Here is a 22,019-nt window from a genome sequence, read left to right as displayed (position 1 = left end):
ACATGTTGCATTGTCCACATTTGAACATTCTGTTTTCTTTGTTAGAATTCAAATTACCAATGATTTTTGTGCTTTCTTTCTCTAAAAGATTTTTTTAAATTATAAATATTTGTATAAACAAACTTGGGGACATCAATAATTCTTTGTTACCTTGTAAGAATTTCCAGTTACTCCTAAGTGAGTCGATGTCACCATCTGTAGTCATATCTAAACTAAGGGCGAGCCTTCTATCCTCATTGCTATTGCTGCTTTTGCTACTAATAAAGGGATACCTTAAAATTGGAGGAAAACTAGAATACCCTTTTCCTTTTATTTCCTCCAACTGCCTCAATCTTTCTTCATATCCCCTGTTAAGAAATAAATTGGTAATCAGGTTAAATTCTTCATTCAACATAGCATCATCAGTTTTCATTTGGCTGGCCCTGATGTATTGTCCCCTGGTCATATTTTTCTTCATAAATAAGGGGTGGTTGCTATTGTAATGCAAGTAATAAGTTACCTTTCTATTTTGCTGTCAAATTCTATATGGTTTTCATTCCAAATTAAAGTTACATCTAAGAAGTTCACAGTTTGACCAACATCCCCCATTGTAAATTTCAGTAAGTTCTTTCAAAAGATTTTGACAATCCTCCTAACCACCTTCTAAGACAAACAAATAAATCATCCACAAATGCTTGTAGAAGCACACCTTGAATGTGTCCTTTTAAATTCAGTACTTCAATTTCCAACCACCCTAATAAAATATTGGCAAAAGATGGGGTGGTTGGAGAACCCATAGCCACACCCCTTTGTTTGTAAAATTGCTTGTCAAAACACAAGTAATCTCCGTGATATCCCCAAAGTCTCAACCAACTCATTAAACAAGTATAGTGGGTCCAAAAGCAAAACCGCGTAAGAAACTTCTCTGTGTGGAAGATTTTCAATCCATATTTATCTAGTTAATCATTGTATATTAATCAGATCAGCCAATGGTAGTAGAAGTAGCAAACTTAAACTAGTCAAGTCAAAAAAATAATAAAAATATATAATTTAAAATATTGTATAGAATTACTAAGTATTCGAAAGTAATCCAAGCAGGTTAGGCAGTCTGCTTCCAGTCGAAATTCCTTTAAGTACACAGACAAGTGATCCAAGTAAAACAAAATAGAGTAATTGTTTCCTCACAAGCTTTCTAAATATATATGTGTGTGTATGTGTGTGTGTGTATGTATATATATATATATATATATATATATATATATATATATATATATATATATATATATATATATATATATATATATATATAAAATACATATATGCACACTTTTTATCAGACAAGGGAGTGGTTTATTGTGCTGTAAAAAAAAAGTTATTGGTACAAATGTTAAATTCACATCTCTTCCCCCATTAGTGTGACATTCGAGCTGGTCCTGCCCTACTTGGTAGCTGTCATAATAATATAACCCTTATGTACTCTAAGTAAAATTAATAATTATGTGATACCTCTTATTTAACCAAATTATTAAGTAGATTATTAAGTCTGTGGTTTTATCCAAGACAATATACTACATGGCTGGAGAGGTATCAAAACCTTAAAGCATTTGGCAATCAAAAAATATATACATATACACTTTGCATGTAAAAAAAAATCCAGTGTAAAAATCATAATTCTATTTTCATAACCTATTCTTAAAGATTGCTTTCATCCTTTTAGACTTCAGATCTGTGTGCAAGAACCCTAAAAACTATCTACAAAAATATCATTGTATAATTAGTATTGTTGTTCTTTTTGAATAAATTGAAAAAAGAATAAGAAAGAAAGAATTATTTTTTAGTGTAAGATTTAAGCATCTTAAGGTCTGTAGAAAAAATATATAATTAAAAAAAAAAATGATCAAACACAGGAATCTGGCTAGTTCCAGCTTCACCAACACGAGTGTTGAGGAGAACCCCCCCTCCCCCAAGAAAAACTAGTAGTCTTAAAACCTTGTTATTGAGCTCAGTCACAATAATTTCCAAAAATCATGAAACCTTTCCAAAGCAACAACTTTTATTCGTCACAGAGAAGTGATCCTCCTTAACAAGAAATCAGAAATACTTCACAATGTTAAACATAAGTTTTTATACACTTTAGAAGTTGGTGTGGAAAAAATTAGGTATTTAATTTTAAACCAGACTATTCCAGGCAAACAATATAAACAGGGCCGCAAAAGTGCATTTACGAACAGCGAGTACTCACCCCACACACTACTACTGATTTAGCTCGAGCTAAATGTCAGTTAAGGAAAACTTTACCTAAAACGGGTATTAAGAAAAGTAGAACATGCATATAAAAAGACTGGCTTTTAACTTAAAATTGCTTTTGGCTGGGCTAACTAATGCAATATGCATATTTTTCTACAACTATTTCTAAGTGTATAGAAGCTGACATGCTTAACACTGTAAAGTATTTTTGATTTTTTTTGTTTCTGAGGATCACTTGTCTGAATAAAGGTCGTTGCTGGAAAGGTTTCATGATTTTCGGAAATCATCATGACTGAGCTCATCAGTTTTAAGACAACTACTTTTTCTGTTTTTTTTTTCTGTTTTTACTGGTCTGTAGAAAAACTGTGGGAGTATACATTTTTCTTTTTAGATGGTAGTCTTGGGGATGCATTAAAGTGAAGAGAGAGCACTTTGTTATGGGAAAAGACCATTTGTGGAATTGCCTTTTAAGCATTATGTGTGATTGGGTTATCAAGTTCAGTATATTTATGTATTTTGTGTGCTGTTGCTAATGCTTTTAGTCTTGGTGAGCTGTTAACAGCCTGACTGCATGACCAGTTCTGCCAGCATAGAGGTCAGTTCATCATGAAAGCTGTGCATTATAAATATGAATGCACTATACGGCTAATCAAAACAGAGTAGTTTACTGGTTATTTAAAAATAAATCCAGATGTTATCAAAACTTTATGGTACTGCAGTCTTAAATGGTATGTCATGATTTAAAACTGCTGCACATGCTCCTTAAATCCATGTGAAATGGCTAGATGGAGGAGGAAACAAAAAAAAAAATGGGGATCCGATCCATGATGATGGGAAGCAGCAAATGTAAGAGAACAGACAACCTTTTGTTGCTATTGTATTTCATTGCTTATGGTATTAGAAGTTGGTAGCTTGTAAGAGTATCAGCTCAACAGTCAACTCAAATCAACTGCTCATAGTGGCTGTTCTGACCAAAAAATGTTTACAGAAATTTGAGCGGGATTGTACCACCCCTGCTTTTAGTGCATGAACTCCTAAGAACTACAACAAAAGTGCAAGTCCTTTAAGTGACCTTAAACTTTTTTTTTTATATAGATTGTTCAGTTAAGAATGCAGTCCTCTAGTATCAGAAGTTTTGTTTTTATTTTGCCGTAAGATAAAAATGATGCCTATTGCTTAGATGTTCATTGCAAAATTATTTTTTTTTGTGCTTGTGCGCACACATGCACTGCTTTGTCAGTTGCTTGTGTGGTATTTAGAATGTCATTTAGTCATTGTACTCTTTGAAAACAAAAATATCTTTTTAACTATGATAAGATGGTATATCCAGGCGGGTTACGTGGTTAGTTAACCTGCTCTGTTTCTAAATACAGTCTTTTCATCACATCTCGTTGCTGGTTTTCCAGTGCTTCATAATGCATACCGTTTATTTTCCAAATTGTATTCTGGGACTGCAGTTCCTTCCTTAAATTGTTGATGCATCATTATGTATTTTGGGTTAAAGATTTTATGGCCTACGCAATCTGTTTTATTTAGACCAGCAATTCAATCTTTAATACTTCCTGATGATGTTGGTCTCTGGACTTGACATCATGAGATGAGCAAAAGTACATATGAAGTTTTTCTTTTAAAGTTGCAACCAAGTCTTAACACTGTTTTTTAATCTTATTTAGCACAACATAAACTGTAGCACTGCTTCCTGTTGTCTTGCATTTGATAATGCATTTTAAATTTTGCCTACTCAGGAGTCTGATCGAGCTTTGAAGCCATCGGCAAGCCAAAAGAATATGAAAACCCTAACACATTCAGCATCTCATGCCTGCGTCACTTTCCCGACTCTGGTTTCAGACCAGCCAGGTAATTTAATGTCAAGATGATCTTGGAAGATGCTAATGCAATTGATGTGAATTTTTGTTAGTCATCTGACTTTTGAAAGTAATTTGTATTCAAGCATAAGTATCACTTGATATGAATCCTTTGTGTGAGATGGTAATATGCTTTCATCTGTGCAGTGGAAGAAGTCTTGCTAAAGGCCAAGCAACTATGATTAACAAAAAGCGTTACAAAGAGTGGTGAGAAGGTGTCTTACACAAGTTGTGAACCAAAAGGTAGAATGCTTTTATATACTAGTTAACATAACACACACACACACACACACACACACACACACACACACACACACACACACACACACACACACCTTCCTATGTGCCCTGATGCAATGCTCGCTCGTGTCTTTCGGCTTTTCCTGGTTAGGGGTCGCCACAGCGGAACTCCGGTCCGCTAATGATTGGTAGTGGATTTTTACGTACCGGGTTACTAGCCCTGATGCACAACCTTCAACGAAGGCACGCCCCATTCACGTATGCCTCCACACAGAAGGCGCTCTAGCTGAGCTGAGAATCAAACGGGACAACTTCTTGCTATGAGGCGACAATGAAGTGAATTATTGCTGAATATTTACAAAAAAAAAAAGAATGTTGGTAATAAACCAAAGAGGGTACATTTGTATGATTTTTGTGCTGATTTTGCAAGCGAGCATCATTGATATTATATATTTAAACTTGTCTAACTGCCAGCAGGACAATGCCATTTCTTTCTAATAGCAGCGCTGTATTATGCTTTACTAGTGTTTTAAATCCATGAGTAAAAAGGTCACACTGATAAACTAATCAGTAAAAACTACAAGAAAAAAATCTAGCCAAGCTAGAGTTTCTACTGTGTGATTCCTTAAACTTCCTGTATTATAGAAGCACATGGGATATATGCAAATGACCCCTTAAGGATGTCAGATGTTTCCGCTATATGGTAGTTCTGAATACTCTTGACTTTTTTTTTCTTAAGTCTATTGTGGACAAATTCAAAGTCCTAGGTGTCGACAGGCATGTTTCAGCCTTCTTGTAGCCGAACAAGTATAACATAAGTGGAATGTTTGGCTAGCCTTTAGGAACACAGGGTTTCATACCCAGTTGATGTCTATAACCATTAGGGTGTTTGAAAAATATCCCAACTAACCAATAAGAGAAAAGGTCACACAGACAAAAGAAATCTGTAAAAACATGAGAAATCTAGCCAAGCTAGAGGTTCCCCTGTGTGGGTTCTAACCTCTTGTATTAGAGGCACATGTGATGTATGCAAATGACCCCTTAAGGGCATTAGATGTTTCAACTATATGGCAGTTCTGAATGTCCATGACTTTTTTTTTTCTTTTCAAGTCTATTTTGGACAAATTCAGGCCAATAACTGCCATATAGCTGAAACACCTAATGCCCTTAAGGGGTCATTTACATACATCCCATGTGCCTTTAATACACACAGTTTTTTCTTCCAGTTTTTACTGAATAGTGTGTTTAAATCAGCTTAATTAAGGTGGTCTGCAGTTTCTAAACAGTTGATTCAGCTATACTTTTTTGGAATTGGGATATTGTTCAACTTGGAAATCATGAACATAAAACAAAAAGATTCGTTGGACTGCTGTACAGTAATACAGCACAGATAACATAACTGTAAAGCACTGTTCACCTTAAAGCTAGGTGATGTGTGGTTATAGTGGCCAGTCCTACTGCGGAAGTTTTGTCAGTTTAGTTTAAATTGCTGTTTCTGCTCTGAAGTTGTCATGCTGGGACATCTGGCTAACACAGTACCTTTTTAACTAATCACAGCTGAGGATTCTTACTGGCCATTTCATAAAATGCACTGAAGTTAGTCAAAAAGGCAGTGTATGGCATTACTGAGCAATCCTGAGTATTCACTTACTGATCCAACAGACCAGGCAACCAGAAATGAGTGCATCCAACAATAATGCACAAAAACAATAATTAGTATGGAAAAAGAAAACATTTGTGACTGATTCATCTAGGAGCAGATAAATACCATAATGGTATAGCAGGGATTCTCCAGTTAAGTACAAGTACATTACAATATTGCTGAAAGGCATTTTATTTTCCTACTGTATCCTATATTGTAATCATACTGACATTATAAATTGAGGATTTTGGGACTGGGAAATAGGAACTGACTTCTCTTTTAGACTTTTTTAACATGGATAAACCACTGCTTAAGGCAAATGCTGGCTTAAGCTAATACAGATAATATGCAACTGTAATGTACAAGTGGGGAACTTAAAAGATGGTAAGCTGGAAAGAGACCCACTGAATACACACCATTAATTGACTAGTGCCCATTTCAAGTAGCATATATGCAGTTATACTCAACCAACCCTTTCCATAAACTGCAGCCAAAGGCTAGGATTACATGTCCAAAAATGAACATGCTTTGTTACACAGATAGGACTTCTGCTAAGTTACTAATACTGCTAGCACCTGACCGCATCATTTTACTTTTTATAAATCAGGACTCCATAAGTATACGAATCATGAATGTAAATGCAAAATAGTTGCGTTTAGTGTTTTTTAGTACTTCTACTGACATTCATGCTAATTGTAATGGTTCTGATCTGTATGTGTTGCCTTTGAATTGTTTTGCCTTCTGAATGATAGTGTGCACATTATATGCTGTCAGATTTGGTCATATCTAGGTGTCACACAGGATCTGTTTCAAAGGTTCCACCCATAAGAATACTTCAGGAGCAAAACCAAGTTTTTTAAGATGCATGTGTTGAACATGCAGCTTGTTGTGAAATAAAAGACCTTAAGTTGATTTAGTACACTGTACAGGAGTATGTTTTTCCACTACTTTAAGAGGTTTGATTATTTATCCATTTATTATACTGGTAGGTAGTAAATGCATAGCTATGAATTAAGAGGTAATGGAGAGCAAAACCTGACTTGAGTTCATACTGCTGTCTAGGTCTTGGCCTATCTTTCAAAATGGCTTTACTATATCTTGGTGGAAATATTCTCACCACACTTAAAGTTGCATTTACATTGTTACTACACTAAAGTCTGTCCCTGTCCTCTGATCAGTCTGTCATTCACAGCCATTTGATTTATTTGCCTAGCTCTCTTCAGGGCGAGTACCACTTTTCTTACACTTGGCTGAAGAGCTGTACAACTCATTATGAGGACTTTTCTTTTCATCCCTATATGAGCCTTAGCCTGCCCTTCCAAATGAGAGCAAAAGCCTAATCATCAGTTAGGTCATTTTCCTTTGAACACTACCTGATGCTTTAATGAATCCTCATTATCATGTGAGCACATGCACCCAGCAGTCACTCTCCTATGCAGACATTTGCATATTTCATGGTCACCCCCCCCCCCCCACCTGTCCCTGTTATAAAAACATCCACAATGTCACCTTTTCCCTTGCCCAAATAATTTCTGGATGATTACAGTCATGGGTTCATAGGTGGGTACTAGGCTATCGGCCCAAGGGCCTATGTAAGCCTAGCCAACAGTATTCCCTGGCTTACGCCACCCAAGAAAGTTACTTTCCTGTGCCACTGTCGAGCAGGGACACAAGTGATCCCCGGGGTGTAGTTCCTATTTCCCATCCACTCATCAAGATTTTTCTTGAACAGTGCTAATGAAGAACTTTGCTTGACATAGATGGGTAGCCTGTTCCAGAGTATGGGAAGTCTCTGGGACAGGAATCTATTCTTCTAGCATGTCCTGTTTATTGTGGTGACATGGTTTAGGTCCCTAGAGTGTGTAGCTCAGAGGGATTGGGATTTCTTTAGGTGTAGCATGTCCAACAGCTCTGGGTTTGACATAGCTTTACATGTTAGGCAGTGATCACCTTGGAGTAGACGATATGCTACAGAGTAAAGCTGGAGTATTTTGGAGTGGTCAGTGTACGGCATTTGTTTGAGGCCAGTAATCCTCTTTGTGAGGTACTTCTGTGGCCTTTCAGCTGCTGCAGATGTCTTGTGAGGTACATCCCAAAATGGGCATTGTACTCTCTAATGGGTCTGAGTGTTGAGTACTCTATAATGGGTCTGAGTGTCGAGTAAAGGGGAACAATGACCTCTTTCCTGGATGAGAACCCTTTTATGATAAGGTGTGCCACGTAGAAGGACTTCCTGACTACTACTGAACAATCGTACTTTAATGTCCAACGTTTAAGTCTGTACTTAATGTCAGGTGTTCAAGTTTCTCACATTTACTGTTCTTCAGTGAATGGATGCCAGGGCAAAAGCTGTTTGATGTTGAGAGAGATGCCTAGCATTTCCTGTTCCAAATATCCTCCATATATTAAAAAATGCTACCCTAGCCTTTTATTGCAATAGGCTAATGCAGATGTTTCTTGTGTCAAGGGTGCATGGTTTAAATCTTTTTTTTTTTTTTTTTTTTTGTTCTGTACAATTTCATAAAATCCCTGGTGTCTAGAGGTAGTAAGGTTTATGACACTGTTTAGTATCTAGTGGCTACTTGCATTTTTTTGCAATTGTTTGCCTTTAAACATGCTATATTTGCTATCCCAGGTTTAGTCCCCACCCCCTCCCAAATCTCTAGTGCTTAAGAGCTGCTCAGATATTTATCATTGGTGGCTAGTGTTTTCCCCCACCCAGTCTTACATAGAGTACAACTCACATTAACCTTTATGAATTACCCCCCATATCATTGTTACAATATGTGGGCTACCAAATCCGTCAGCTGTATTCCAATGTGGGTTTTGTTGGAGATGCACTACTGTTCACCTGTAACGATATGGATGCCAATCTAGATTTCATAAATCTAGGCAAGCATCCAAACTATGTATTCTCTACTGAACATATTTTTGTTTAATCTCCTGTTGACAAAATGACACTACTACTCACAGTGAAACTAATCTAAAGTTGAATAAACCCCTCAGGGGAGGGCACAGTCTCAAAATGACAATACTTCCAAGATGGCAAGAAAAAAAAATTGCAGTGGGCAAACACTTTTTCTAGACTTCAGTTCCTAAATATAACATAATCCAAGTTTGCATAAACTCTGGGCCAGATTCACGAAGGCTTGCACGGAGTCTAAGAGTAGAGTAAGACTCCATGCAGCCAACATGTCTGCCGAGGGTTCCAGGAACAGCCAGTAGGGGTGTGCAACTGAGCTCTCCAAACTAGTCCTACACGGACAGGGCTTGGATATGCAAGTTACCTCAATTGCAGGTGAAAACTATGCAAATGAGGTAAATTTGCGATCCAGGAAACCCGAACCTGTCAGAGTAGGAGTAGTGTTATTTGCAGAAATGTACTCAGTTGATAATGGAGTACGGTTCTGCAAATAGCAAAACGAAGCCGTGACAGCTACAAAAAAAGCATGCATTTACAGGAGGAAGCATGCCAATGGCCAAAAATACGGCCATTGGCAATGGGAAGTGATGCAAAATAGAAATAAAATAACTTTTTTTTTTCATCCCGATCTCCGGGGTTTAAGCATAGCGCAGCGCCACGCAAATGCGCTGCACCCTAAAAGCCAAAAAATTAATAATTAAGATCCACAAATGTGCATTTTTATAGCTAAAATGAATTTAGAATGCAAGTGAATGGCAGGCTGAAGACAACAGCAGCAACTGGAAAGACCCCAAAAGTACCTCACCAAGAGGATCAAAGGGCTCAAACAGATGCCATATGCTGCTCGGTTAAAGAAACTCCAGCTCTACTCAGTGGCATACCGCCTGCTCAGAGGCGATCTGTGCCTGACGTATAAAGCAATGTCCAACCTGGAATTAATGGACATGCTGCACCTCAGAAAATCCAAATCTGACTTGAACCTCAGCACTGAAATAAATAGGACATGCTGGAGGGACAGAGTCATAACCCAGAAGCTCCCTTCACTCTGGAATAAAATCCCAGTCCAGGTTAGGCAGAGTCCCTCATTTCCTCTCTTCAAGAGGAATCTTGAGTGGATGGGAGATTGTAGGTTTACCCCGGGTATCACTTCTGTGTCACTGTTGGATAGAGGCACATTATACTAACCTCGAAAAAGGGCACAGCAAAATTAATTTAAAATGGGTGGCGAAAGCCAAACACACTCTGGCTAGGCTTATAAATGCCCTAGGCAGATAGTCTAGTATGAACCTATGCCCCTATGAGTAGAGGTTGCTAAGGGGGGAAGCTCCGTCTAAAAGATGTAACCAAGCATTAGTAGGCAATCCTATGCAAATGAGAGTTGGGATAGTGAATCGCACGTTTACATAGGAAATGAGCACAGTCAGTGGAGTGTAGGAGTAGGATAAGGGGAGTAACAGAGTAGAAGATAGGTGACATCACGAGGGGGGTATGTATGTAAGGAGTGAAGCTCATTGGAGCAGAGTGTCATGTGTCAGCTGACAATTACATATTATTGAAAGAGGTGTCCCAACAGGTAGGCTAGGTAAAGTCAAGAAATTGAAGGTGTATGCTGTGGATAACACCAAAGTTTCTTGCTGAGCATGCATGCACGCGTGTGCCCGCCAGTAAACCCGAATAAGACCGTGTGCGCACATGTTAGCGTGTGTGCATGCGTGTAAGCTTGAGAAAGCATATGTAAAGCTGTGTAAACAGTTGTAAGCGCGTTTGCGCCAGTGTGCGTGCGTTTTAACAAGAATAAGCTGTGCGTGTGTTTGCGCGGCGCTCCCCACTGACGAAACGGAAAGGAAAAAGGAAGCACACCAAATAGTAGGGAAGTTACCAGGGAGTACTAGCAGAGCTAGCAGGTGAAAACAATCAGAGTCGGGCAATTACCCAGGCAGAACACTAGCCCAGCCCAACACTTAAAACTCTTGCAAATAGTCCATTATGTTTCTCTCGAGACACTGCAACACTGCACTAAGCTAATAGAAGTGAAAACTGAAAAAGCTTTACTGAGCCAAAAAATGTTAGGGGCTGCCATTGCTGTTATAAGGCAACATATGCAACATGCTGAGGGTGGTGATAATGCAAATACTGCTGGACAACCCACAGTGAGGAGACTGAGAAGAGTGTACAGGCCCAGGGTAACCTACAAGGGGCTACATGAGCTGAAGATAGTGGAGCGCTACAGAGTGGACAAGAGACCTCTTGCAGCAAATTGTTGAGCTGTGCAGGCCTCGCCTCACACACAGAACCAACAGACGGGAACCCATCCCAGTGGAAACTAAAGTATGTGTTGGCCTAAGAATATTAGCAACAGGTACCTTCCAGAGACCAACTGGTGATATGATGGGGATATCACAGGCATCAGCATCCAGGGTACTGCACCAGTTCCTGGATGCCATGTCAGCACATGTCAGTGATCATGTATACTTCCCCAATTCCCATGAGGTATTGGCCAGCAATAGGTGTCTCTTCCAGCAAATAGCAGGATACCCTGAGGTAGTGGGTGCAATAGACTGCATGCACATACACATCAAAGCACCAGCCGGTGAGTGGGGTAGGGTCTACATCAACCGCAAGGGCTTCCCCTCCATCAACTGCCAGGTCATGTGTGATGCCCAGGGCATAATACTGAATGTGTGTGCTGGCTGTCCTGGAAGCTACCATGATTCCCATATCTGGCATCTGATGCAGCTGTACCAGACATTTGCCAATGGGGACATCCCACATGGACACCTAGTGGGGGATGCTGGCTATGCATTGGAGCCGTGGCTGATGACACCCATCAGAAATGCGCACACACACCTGAACAGGAACGCCATAATGAGGCACACACACAAACATGAAATGTAATCGAGCGTGTGTTTGGGCTGCTCAAGTCACAGTTACGGTGCCTGGACACAACTGGTGGAGCCTTGCAGCACTTGCCAACTACATGTACCCAAATTGTCATGGTATGTTCTATGCTACATAATATGATTCTGCGAAAGCAGCTGCAGCAGGACCAGCATAGGCCCGAGCCAAACAGCCCCCCACCATTGCCAAGGCCATCACAGGCAGAGCGTGACCTGGAGGAGGAACAACCTGAGCCTGCCCCAGTAGGCAGAAGGGAGGCGTGCCCAGTATGCTTTGGCCTTGGCAAAGAGGCAACGCATAGCACATACACTGGCTCAGTAGGAACTCTGGAAATAATACCTCTCTCTGACCTGCACATATAGTAAATGGGATTCCTACATTGACACTACCTGCTTTCAAACATGTATAGGGAGTGTAGTATGTGCATCCGACATAGGCAGCCCTGCATCAACACCTGAGGGATGATTGCCATGTGTTAAGCAATATAAAGCAGTGCTAAACAGCATTTACCACCATGTAGTATATGTAAACAAAATCGCACACACCAACTAGTACAAATGTGGTCAATGTTGAGTAATATTGGCCAACATCCAGCAATGATGGTTAATATTGAGCAATGTTGGACAAGCTGGGTTTAAGTAGGGCATAGCTGAACAAAAGCCAACATGCTCATAGTTGCTGTACAGGCTCTTAAGCAGTCTTGTCTGCTCAGTATGAAAATATAAGCGGTGATGGGCCTCGAACCCAGGATACTGTGCACTATAGTCATAGTACTGAACCACTAAACCATGACAGTATTTCAGTGGTTAGCCTGTATGAAGAAATGTTGATAAGTCAATGCAAAGTATTCCATGGAAACCCTGCAGGCACAGCATAATCCCTGTCTAGTTATGACACAAAAGTGAGTCCTGCAGTAAGAATAGAACCTGACTTTCAACACACAGTAGAAATGTTAATATTGGACATGTACACATACATCAACAAATGTAGTGGACCTCAGACAGTAACATACTGAAAGGCCACACTGGGCATGCTCCCACACTTGAATACATGAGACAAATGTATGCTCACACACTTAAGCCATGTTAGAGTACAGCAGTGGGCCACACATATCAGGCAGTTGCATGTGTTAACCCAGGAACCTCTCACTATCCAGCAATCTGCCCTGTGTATACACTTGCATGACAACAGACACGTATATAATGTAGTGGAACCCTGTCATAATCAAATATGTTCTGTAGATACCCAAGCGGTTCATAGAAAGTGGGAAAGCAAAGATGATAAAAACCTGCAAACAGCATCAGCAATAAACATCGTGCATCATGAACATTATCATAGGTTCAGATGTTGATACTAGGCTATCTGCCCTAGGGCATGTACAAGCATAGCCAGAGTGTGTTTGGCTTCTGCAACCCAGTCAAATCAGGACACTGTGCCTGTGAATAGTAGGTCACACAAGATAGCCCATTTACATTTAGTGTATTGTGCCTCTGTCTAGCAGGGACCCAGAAGATATCCCATGGATAAACATACAATCACCCATCCACTTGTCAAGATGTCACCTGTAGGTGGTCAGTGTAGGCTCTGCCTATGCAAAACTGGGAATACACTCCGCAGCGAGTGGAGCCTTTCGGATAATAATCTGTCCCCCCAGCATGTCCTATTAACATCTGTGCTGAGGTATATGTCCCTGGAGTGTGTAGCTCCAAGGGAGTTGGATATCTTGAGGTGGAGCATGTCCATTAATTCTGGGTCAGATATTGCCTTAAACTACAGACACACAACACATCCGTGTAGGTGGTAAGTGACTGAGTAGAGCTGGAGTTACTGTATCTGAACTGTGCAGGGCATCCGTGTGAGTCCCTATATTTGCTTGATGAGTAACATTTGTGGCCATTACAGTTGCTGCAGGTGTCAGGTAAGGTACAGCCCAAATGTGGCTCAGTAACCAAGCATGGTCATGATGAGTATAGGGGCACTAACCACACGTGATCAACATGTGAATCCATGTGGGATGTGGTGGGCTATGCAGAAGTACTGTCTAACCACTTTGACAATGTGATTTGTCAAAGGCGAGAGTACGAACAGGTCATGTCCCCAAACCCGTAACAACTACTACTGTATGTAATGGATTACTACCTATGTGGTAATGTGTGGGCATGTTGTCATTCTCAAAGGGGATGACTGTGCAACTAAGGGCATGTAGCCGTAGGCCATGGCTCAGGCACCAGTCATCCTATCTCTGTGAGACGTTGTGTGAGTATGCATTGCCAGCTGGAGAGTTAACTATGGCACCCAGTTTGCAGTCATCTGTGAACATGGGCAGCCATATCCCTCCTGTGATAGCCTGTACGTTACACAAATATATACTGAACAAGAGAGGTCCCAGGACTGAGCCTTGTGGGATGCCATGTGTAACTGGTGTATAGTCAGACATGGCACCTGCAACACGACATGTGGGTGCTATCCCTGATCCAGGTAGCAATCCATCGTGTGAGATATGTGTCTATATTGATGCCAGTGAGCCTATACATAATGGCCAAGTGGGGTATTGTGTTGAAGTGTTGTGGAACATCCAGGCAGGTTGTGTGGATAACCGTCCCAACACTGATGGACCTGGTAACTGTTTAAAGAATACAAACGGGTCCAACAGGCAAGATCTGCCCACAACAATGCAGTAATGTGTAGGACCCAGTGTCTGTAGGTTTCCCATGTCTATGTGTATGAGTCCCATTACAATACGCTCCATAGCTTTGCAGAACAGGCTAGTTAGCCTTATAGGCCGATATTGTCTGTGGTCTGTTGTGGCAGTATTCAGTGGAGCGGGACCACTATCGCTGTACGCCATTCCATGGGTACAAATCCTGCAGTAACTCTGATATCCAACAGTGACATAATGTGTGGGTTACGTCAGTCATGAAGGCCGTGTACGACACAGGCCAGACACCTGTTTATTCGTGATATCAGGGAGGTTACACTGTGTTGGGATGGACAGTACCTCCTTAGGGTGGATGGGGGGAGACATCTGCACTGAACCTGTTTGCCAGGATGTTGGCAATGTCTGTGGGTTCAGGGTATGTTCAGTCAGTATGCAGTAACACACAGCGTATCAATGAGTGTCCAGCCAGGTACCTGAATTAACTGAAGAAGGCCTTGAGTGTCCGATGTGTCTGATGCAATTGTCCATTAGAAACGGGCCTGACATAAATACACAAGTGATTGTAGCTGTCTGCTAGTACAGAACACAGATGCCTTCCCTGTCTGGGATTGTGCTCTATCATGTAGTAGCTTCCTCCTTTTGTTGTATAGCGTATTAATGGCCGGAGTCTACCAGACAGGTCCCCTGCCATTGGAGGAGTGAGTCCAGGTGTTATTTTGGATAAGCACGATCCATGCAGTCCACTAGGTGTCTATAGAATGTGTATGTAAAGGATTCAGCAGTCTGAGCCATACTTACCTCTGACCCAGGGTCTCTGAAGGATACCACTGTGGTATGGAGAAGTGTGACGTTTGCTTTTGGGAAGTTCACCAAGATTACCCAGGATGGGTGTCCAGTGAGATAAAGTATGTTATGACCTTACCAATTAGGGGTATATTGCAGGTGTGGAACAGAGAATTCCACATGTTGGTGATCATGTCCAATATGTTGTCCCCTCTTATGGGTGTGGTCACTGTTTGTGCCATAGCATATGAGTTTACAAATAGTAGCAACTGTTGGGCGAGGGTGTTGGGGCCTGAGTACTATCCCCAGTCAATGTGTGGGTATTTGACGTCACCCAATATAATGGTGTTTGGGGAGACAGTCATATTGTCCAGTGTTCCCCGGAAAGCCGAGTGTGGTTGCTGAGTTTGTGAGTGTGGTCTGTAGCAGGCAACAAACCAAAAGGCAGATTTGCACAATGTTAGGTGCATATGTATGGTCTGTGATGGTTTGTGCAGTGCTACCAACCCGGAGGTATGTGTATCTGTGATGTATATGGATACTCCCCCCATTTGTGTTGGCCATTACGAGTTATGTGGTCAGAAAGCATGGTACGAAATATAACCTGGTAGTGCTGGTGTGCATGTGGGAGCCTGAACCATGTGTCTGTTAGTGCACAGATATTGCTATTTTCCATACTGAGGTGATCCCGGAGTGTGCGCAATTTGAGGATAATACATCTGGTGTTGAGCAGCATTACCCTCAGGGTCATGTACTCTGTAATGTCTATGGAGGTGGGTCTGTCTTTTGAGCCCTGCTTAAATAAGGCAGCATGGTGGCAGCAAGTGCCTTAGCCAGCATTCAAAAGTCCAAGGGTGACAGGTGCAAGCTGTCCATAGGGAAGCTACGTGGCATTTTGAGCATGTCAACCCAGGCTGACAGACACTGTATCCCCTTTGAATAACACCAATATGTTAGCCAACTGTTGAACGTGATCAGTTTGTTGGTATACTGAGACATCATACTTGGTGAGTGTAAGATGCTAGACAAGGTCAGGTTCATACTGGCCTGGGCTACATGATCAGAGAGTTCCTCTATGTATCATGTCATGTGGTCCAGGGAGGAACGTCTGAGGTTGTATGCACCAGCATGGACAATGATGGAGCCAGTCCTGGACTTGCTTTGGAGTGACCTGAGTGCATGTGTTATGTGGCGGATCCTGGCACCTGAGAGACAGCTCAGTGACTTCCCTTGTTTGGCCTGGTGAGTCTGACGTCAGTGTGTCTGACATTGTGTCACCTATTACAAGTGTATCAGGTGTGTTGTTTAGCCCGAAGGGCAGTGACTGTGTGGCACACTGACATTGTGAACTATGTGATATGTGGGTATTGTAGTGGGGTAGCAGTTGTTTGTGTCTGCTTTGGAGGTCTCTGCTGCTTAGGCAGAGTGTATGTAGAGCCTCCAAGCATGTGTGATAATGTGGTTTGATTGCTGTCGCTATCGGTGTATATGAGACTGATATGTGGTCACCTTCACCACCTGATAGACTATGCCAGTCATGGGTCGAGAGAGCTCAGCCTCCTGTATGTCAATATTGTTGCATCTCTCACATATATCGGAGTGTGTTGGGAGGAGGAGAGGGTTGTCTGTGTACTTGAGGCAGATGTGACATTGTCATAACCACAATATTCATTAGCTGGACTGGAGAGTACACACGAAACCGACCCCTGGACATGCCAGTATATTATGATGACATACTCTGTAGCCTGATCACAAAGGATCAGTAGGGTGTTAAGTGTGTAAAAGAGTATAACCGGGATTAGTGCTCAGGTTTGTTGGTGTTTTGTAAACAGTAGCTGAGAAGGAGTCCAGACTGAGAATCATGACATGTCCTTCAGCTATGTCATAAATAGTAATGTACACTCAAATATGTCCTGAGTCAGGGCCAACTGTACCTTACTGACAATGCCGACATCCTGTCAGACAGGCCCATATATACATACCCACCTCCCACCGACGATGGGTCCTGACCTCATACCAGGAGGTATCACTTGTAGAATGGCTGACCAGCTCCCCCCAAAGCCAAAAGCATGGCAGCAATTGGATTACATTGTTTCCCAATATGTGTCATGCATGCACTACAGAACGAACAGACCCTGCACCTGAATAGTCTGAGCCTCACCCACTCCACAAGGTCTGGAATAGTCGAATGTGTTACAGCAACATATGGCACTCCCCACAAGTGTGGGTACACAACACACCATGGGAAGTATAGTCCAGTAAGCCTATAAAGTCTGATCTGCAAGGCCATGGAGTGCATCATGGCTAAGTCATAAACAGAGCTATTGGAAGCTGAAAAACACACAGCCCTACCAACTGTGGTATGTTCATGTGCAGATCATGGTTCCCAAACATGCTACACCATTTACAAGGCAGCCACCGAGGACATACATCACTGAACAGAGTTACACATGTCCCACATAGACTTTGAATAGCTCTTCATCAACATCACAGACACATGTCGTATCCACAAAACCAACAATCTGTGCATAGATATGTGTTGACATATGAAGGGATGTCAATGTGTCCACAGATCACACAAGGTAAGACTTGCAGGGTCCTGTTCAAGCTGTTGATACCTGCTGACCCACATCGATCATTCCTAGGATTGCATAAAAGAAAGTGTACACACCTTACCATGTCCAGTCTGATGATGTCAGCATCCTACAGATATATCAGGAGAACAGAAACCACCCAGTAAAGCATATAGCGCGCCGTGTTAACGCGCATCTCTCTAGTATCATAACATAGTTAGGTAGGAGTTTGAATCCTGCAAACGCTGTGTGTGTGTGTGTGTCTGTGTGTGTGTCTGTGTGTGTGTCTGTGTGTGTGTCTGTGTGTGTGTCTGTGTGTGTGTGTGTGTGTGTGTGTGTGCACACCACAGGTGGTCAATGCAGTGTGGGTTTTGCTTTTACTACGGTATGACGTATGATTAAAACAGTATGTGCATTGCACACATCGGGTATCTGCGTGGCAAATAAATATCTGTACATGTGACCTCAATCAGTACATAGGTGTGAAGCCTGCATACTACATGAATAAATTTGTTTCCTTCGACAGATTGTGCTGCTGCTTCTCTGATCATAGGTCACATATGTATGTATGTGACAAGCCCGGCCCCTGTAGTGATCCGTGGCCAAGGTCATCTGTGCCACACACACACCCATGACGCGTACTATAGAGTACTGTGAGTGAGGGTAATTGCCTGGGGTATATGTCAGACATGTTCATACACAACGACTTGCAGTAATGGAGAGTCATTATAGGTGTACAACAGACCTGTGGATATGCATGCAGGCCCCTAATGTGTTATGTAAAACACTGATGGAACCCGCAATACCTATGGATATGTGGATACCAAGGGACAGATGACATAACAAGCGTCTGTCTGTACACATTGGTGCCCAACATACATGTTGAGGGCTACCACCTATGTTGTACTGTCGGGATAGTATGTCTAGTAAATGTGGATGACTATGCCATAGTCTGCTTACTACTATATAGCATGTATTGGACAATAGGTATCTGTCTGTATGATACCCTTGTGTAGGATATGCTTCCCATCCAGGGAATGCAGCGGACCAATGCATGCATTTCCAGATGTGGTTGGACATATCCCTAGTGTGTTTGCATGTACCTAAGAGGGCTATATGCCACGCAGGTGTGGTCCCAGGAATGTGTGGCGGTCAACCACTGGTTACTGTTATAGTATAGTACCGGAAGGATCCAACTGTTACTGAGTTCCCTACAACTGTGTCATTTTGTCAGGACATAATCTAATGATTGGTTATAGTCATGCTGTTGAGGTGGTGTATACTACCCGACTGCAGATCATTGACAGATATCAACAGTATCACGCACAGCATAGTGTCAACCCATGTCATACACACGTGCACCCATGTTAGTACATATCTGTAGTAGAATGCATAGTGGCCATCGAAAGATACCAGGAGATGTTAACAATGTGTACAACAGGGTACGTCACACATCCCACGTGTCCGCTATGCACGTACATGCAGACAGTGTGCACACACCATGTTCACAGATGTACACCTGCTAATTTGTAATGCACACATCACACACGTACTGTCCACTCACTAACACATGCTGGCAACACTGTACACTTCAGCAAGTGGCACATGGGTGGACAATACATACTCAGACCTAACACTGGTGTAAACAATGCTACAATGACCATCAGAGCTGTGATGCATAATGCCTGCTCAGATATACCTACAAGGATATAATTACACTTTCCTGTTGGCAACTTGTTACTATTGCTACACTGCTATAATGTCACCCTGTGCATCAGAACCATGTTAGCCTATTCCTGCATCAATGTTACAGATGACAGGAGGTGGCACAGATGTCATCCTATGCACAGGGTGTGTTGTTGGTTTGCCAGAGCCCGACATTGACCCATCCAGTCAACTTGTTTCTATGTGTGTGTGTGTGTGTGTGTGTGTGTGTGTGTGTGTGTGTGTGTGTGAGAGGGACAACAGTACAGCATGGCCAATGTTGATGTAATCTGTGTATGTGTGAGCCCTAGTTGTTTGGTTAATGTGTGTGTGTCTGCATGCACACAACTCCACCATGTGGCTGCCATATACGGGCGGTTGTGTGACAGCCACAGACTGTACCTGTTAGGCTGTACAGATCACTGTCTCTGGTCACGGACACATGGTACCTGTGCCTGGCAGGGGTGCTACGGGCAGTATCGGGTACCAACCCTGACTGGGTGCTATCATCAGAGGCAGAGGTATGATGACTGGACCCATGTCCCTGCTGGGACTGGCCAGTGCCACTTGCACGTGGTCTAGTAGGATGGTCAATGGACAGGCCAGCCCCAGCATTGCTGGCGCTGGTACTGACACTACGGGAGCAGCTGTGATCCGTGGTCTGTCCGCGACTGCCAGCTGATGCTGTTGCTGGCATCAGTCCCACACTGTCCTGGCTCATGGCTAAACACATTGTGGAGGACATCTAATGTCTCCCTCCAACGACTATCAATGACCTCGGTGTAATTCCAGATGGCACCTGTAGGGTCACGAATGCTGTCATTGATGGCAGTGTAATGGGACCTCTGCGCCCTTAGTCCCTGTTGGGTGTACCGTTCCATATGTGCCTGTGCCTGCATTACAGCCCGGAACATACTGGAGGTTGTAATACCTCTGGGGGCATGTCTGCCAGGGGCAATACGACCAGTGGTGCTCCCCAGAGAACCCCTGGACATCCGCCTATGTGGTACCGTTCCAGTAATCCAGCTATGGCTGCTGTGAGGGGATGCACGTGCCATGGGTACAACACTCTCCTGGTCAATGCTGACTGTATGCTGTCCCTCAGCTAAGGCCATTGGTGATGAGGGATGTATTGGCAGTATGAGTGAGTGCATAGATGGGGTTGAATGCTGTGTACTGTCAATTGTGGACCAACGACAGACCCTGTCAGACCTTTCTGTGTCACAATACATGTCTCATCATCTCCACTATTAGTGGCAGTGACATCAGGTTCCCTGCTGCATTCAGACACCCCTAACTCAGCACCTGTGGAAGGAAGACAGGAAACGCACTTCACAATCTGTACATGATGTTAGCACACATGAAGACATGCACACATTCACACAAATATACTGCTCACCACAGCACATACACACACACCAGCAATCCAACACATACAATAGTAGGTGAAGGTGGGTGACAGTATCACATGGCAAACAGTCACCTCACACATGTCAGCATGCAGAATGTGTTGCTCAAGACCATGCAGTGCAAGTGTAGACGGCCCTATTTAATGATATTATACATGGCTTTGATGCATGTGTGTAGTTGTTCGGTGATTTATCTACACCCTGGAACACAATGGTGTACATGGACACAACATTGCTGTGCAAGTATTATCTGCTCTGCAATATCCTGTGCACCATCACTCAATGGTATACATACCATGGCTGCATGTGTTATCTGTGTGACACATAGATTGCCATGTCTGATTACAGTGTCTGTGTCCATAGCAAATAATAGTGGGCACAGGTGTAGCAAATGCATGCAATGTACAGACATGGGATGAGTGGTGCATGTAGATGTGAAGGAATCCCAGTGCTCGACATGGCCATTGTACAGTGGTTATGGTGAGTGTGGGACATATTGCAGATATGTCTGTGCCATCCATGACGTGGCATGCTACACGACTGCAACATTAAACACCACACATACCCAATGTGTCATGTGACCTATACACCCAATAGCATTCCAGGACATATATGTGACACTTTGTTCAGATGGCGACAGCTGTGCATATTGTGTATACTGGCATATGTAAGCACACACACAACATGCTATGCATATTGTGTATAGGTGCATATGTTTGCACACACACAACAATGAGGTGCAAAGCAAAGACAGCTATGTGTAGTATTGTGGTCACTGTAACTGGATGGGGTGTAGTACCATGTGCCATCATAATCATGCATCTTGTGGTCACGGCTACTACTGTGTGACAGACCACCGCCTAGCATGCTGTGCCTGAACTGCAGTGCCGTGGGCCATGTTCACTATTACACAGCCACTTTGTACATGGGTGTATGAGGTGCCCAATAGGGAGCATTGCCTAACATGACTGTTATGTGTTGAAGGGTGTTGCACAGCCCCATGATAGGCCTCCACCCCTGAGGTACATCATGTGTGTGTGGATGACATGTGGGATACTGAAGTGTGACCTTACAGCGGGTGTGTGGTTATGCCATAT

At 42.5% G+C, this 22,019-nt stretch overlaps 1 protein-coding gene across 1 annotated transcript in view; it reads left to right on the top strand.

The window, feature by feature from the left end:
- LOC122797103 (kinesin-like protein KIF20A) overlaps window positions 1-5,144 on the top strand; it is a 220,387-nt gene extending 215,243 nt beyond the window's left edge. The window contains exons 7-8 of the mRNA XM_044065901.1: window positions 3,972-4,083; window positions 5,071-5,144. Coding sequence (XP_043921836.1) covers window positions 3,972-4,083; window positions 5,071-5,144 — 186 coding nt within the window. The remainder of the gene's footprint in view (window positions 1-3,971; window positions 4,084-5,070) is intronic.
- The last annotated feature ends 16,875 nt before the right edge of the window (window positions 5,145-22,019 follow it).

The sequence above is a fragment of the Protopterus annectens genome, chromosome 3.part0 (genome assembly GCF_019279795.1).
Source record: "Protopterus annectens isolate FY-2018-M chromosome 3.part0, PAN1.0, whole genome shotgun sequence".
Classification (NCBI taxonomy): domain Eukaryota; kingdom Metazoa; phylum Chordata; order Ceratodontiformes; family Protopteridae; genus Protopterus; species Protopterus annectens.
The sequence above is the reverse complement of the archived record's forward strand: the minus strand, read 5'-3'. Positions and strand labels throughout refer to the sequence as shown.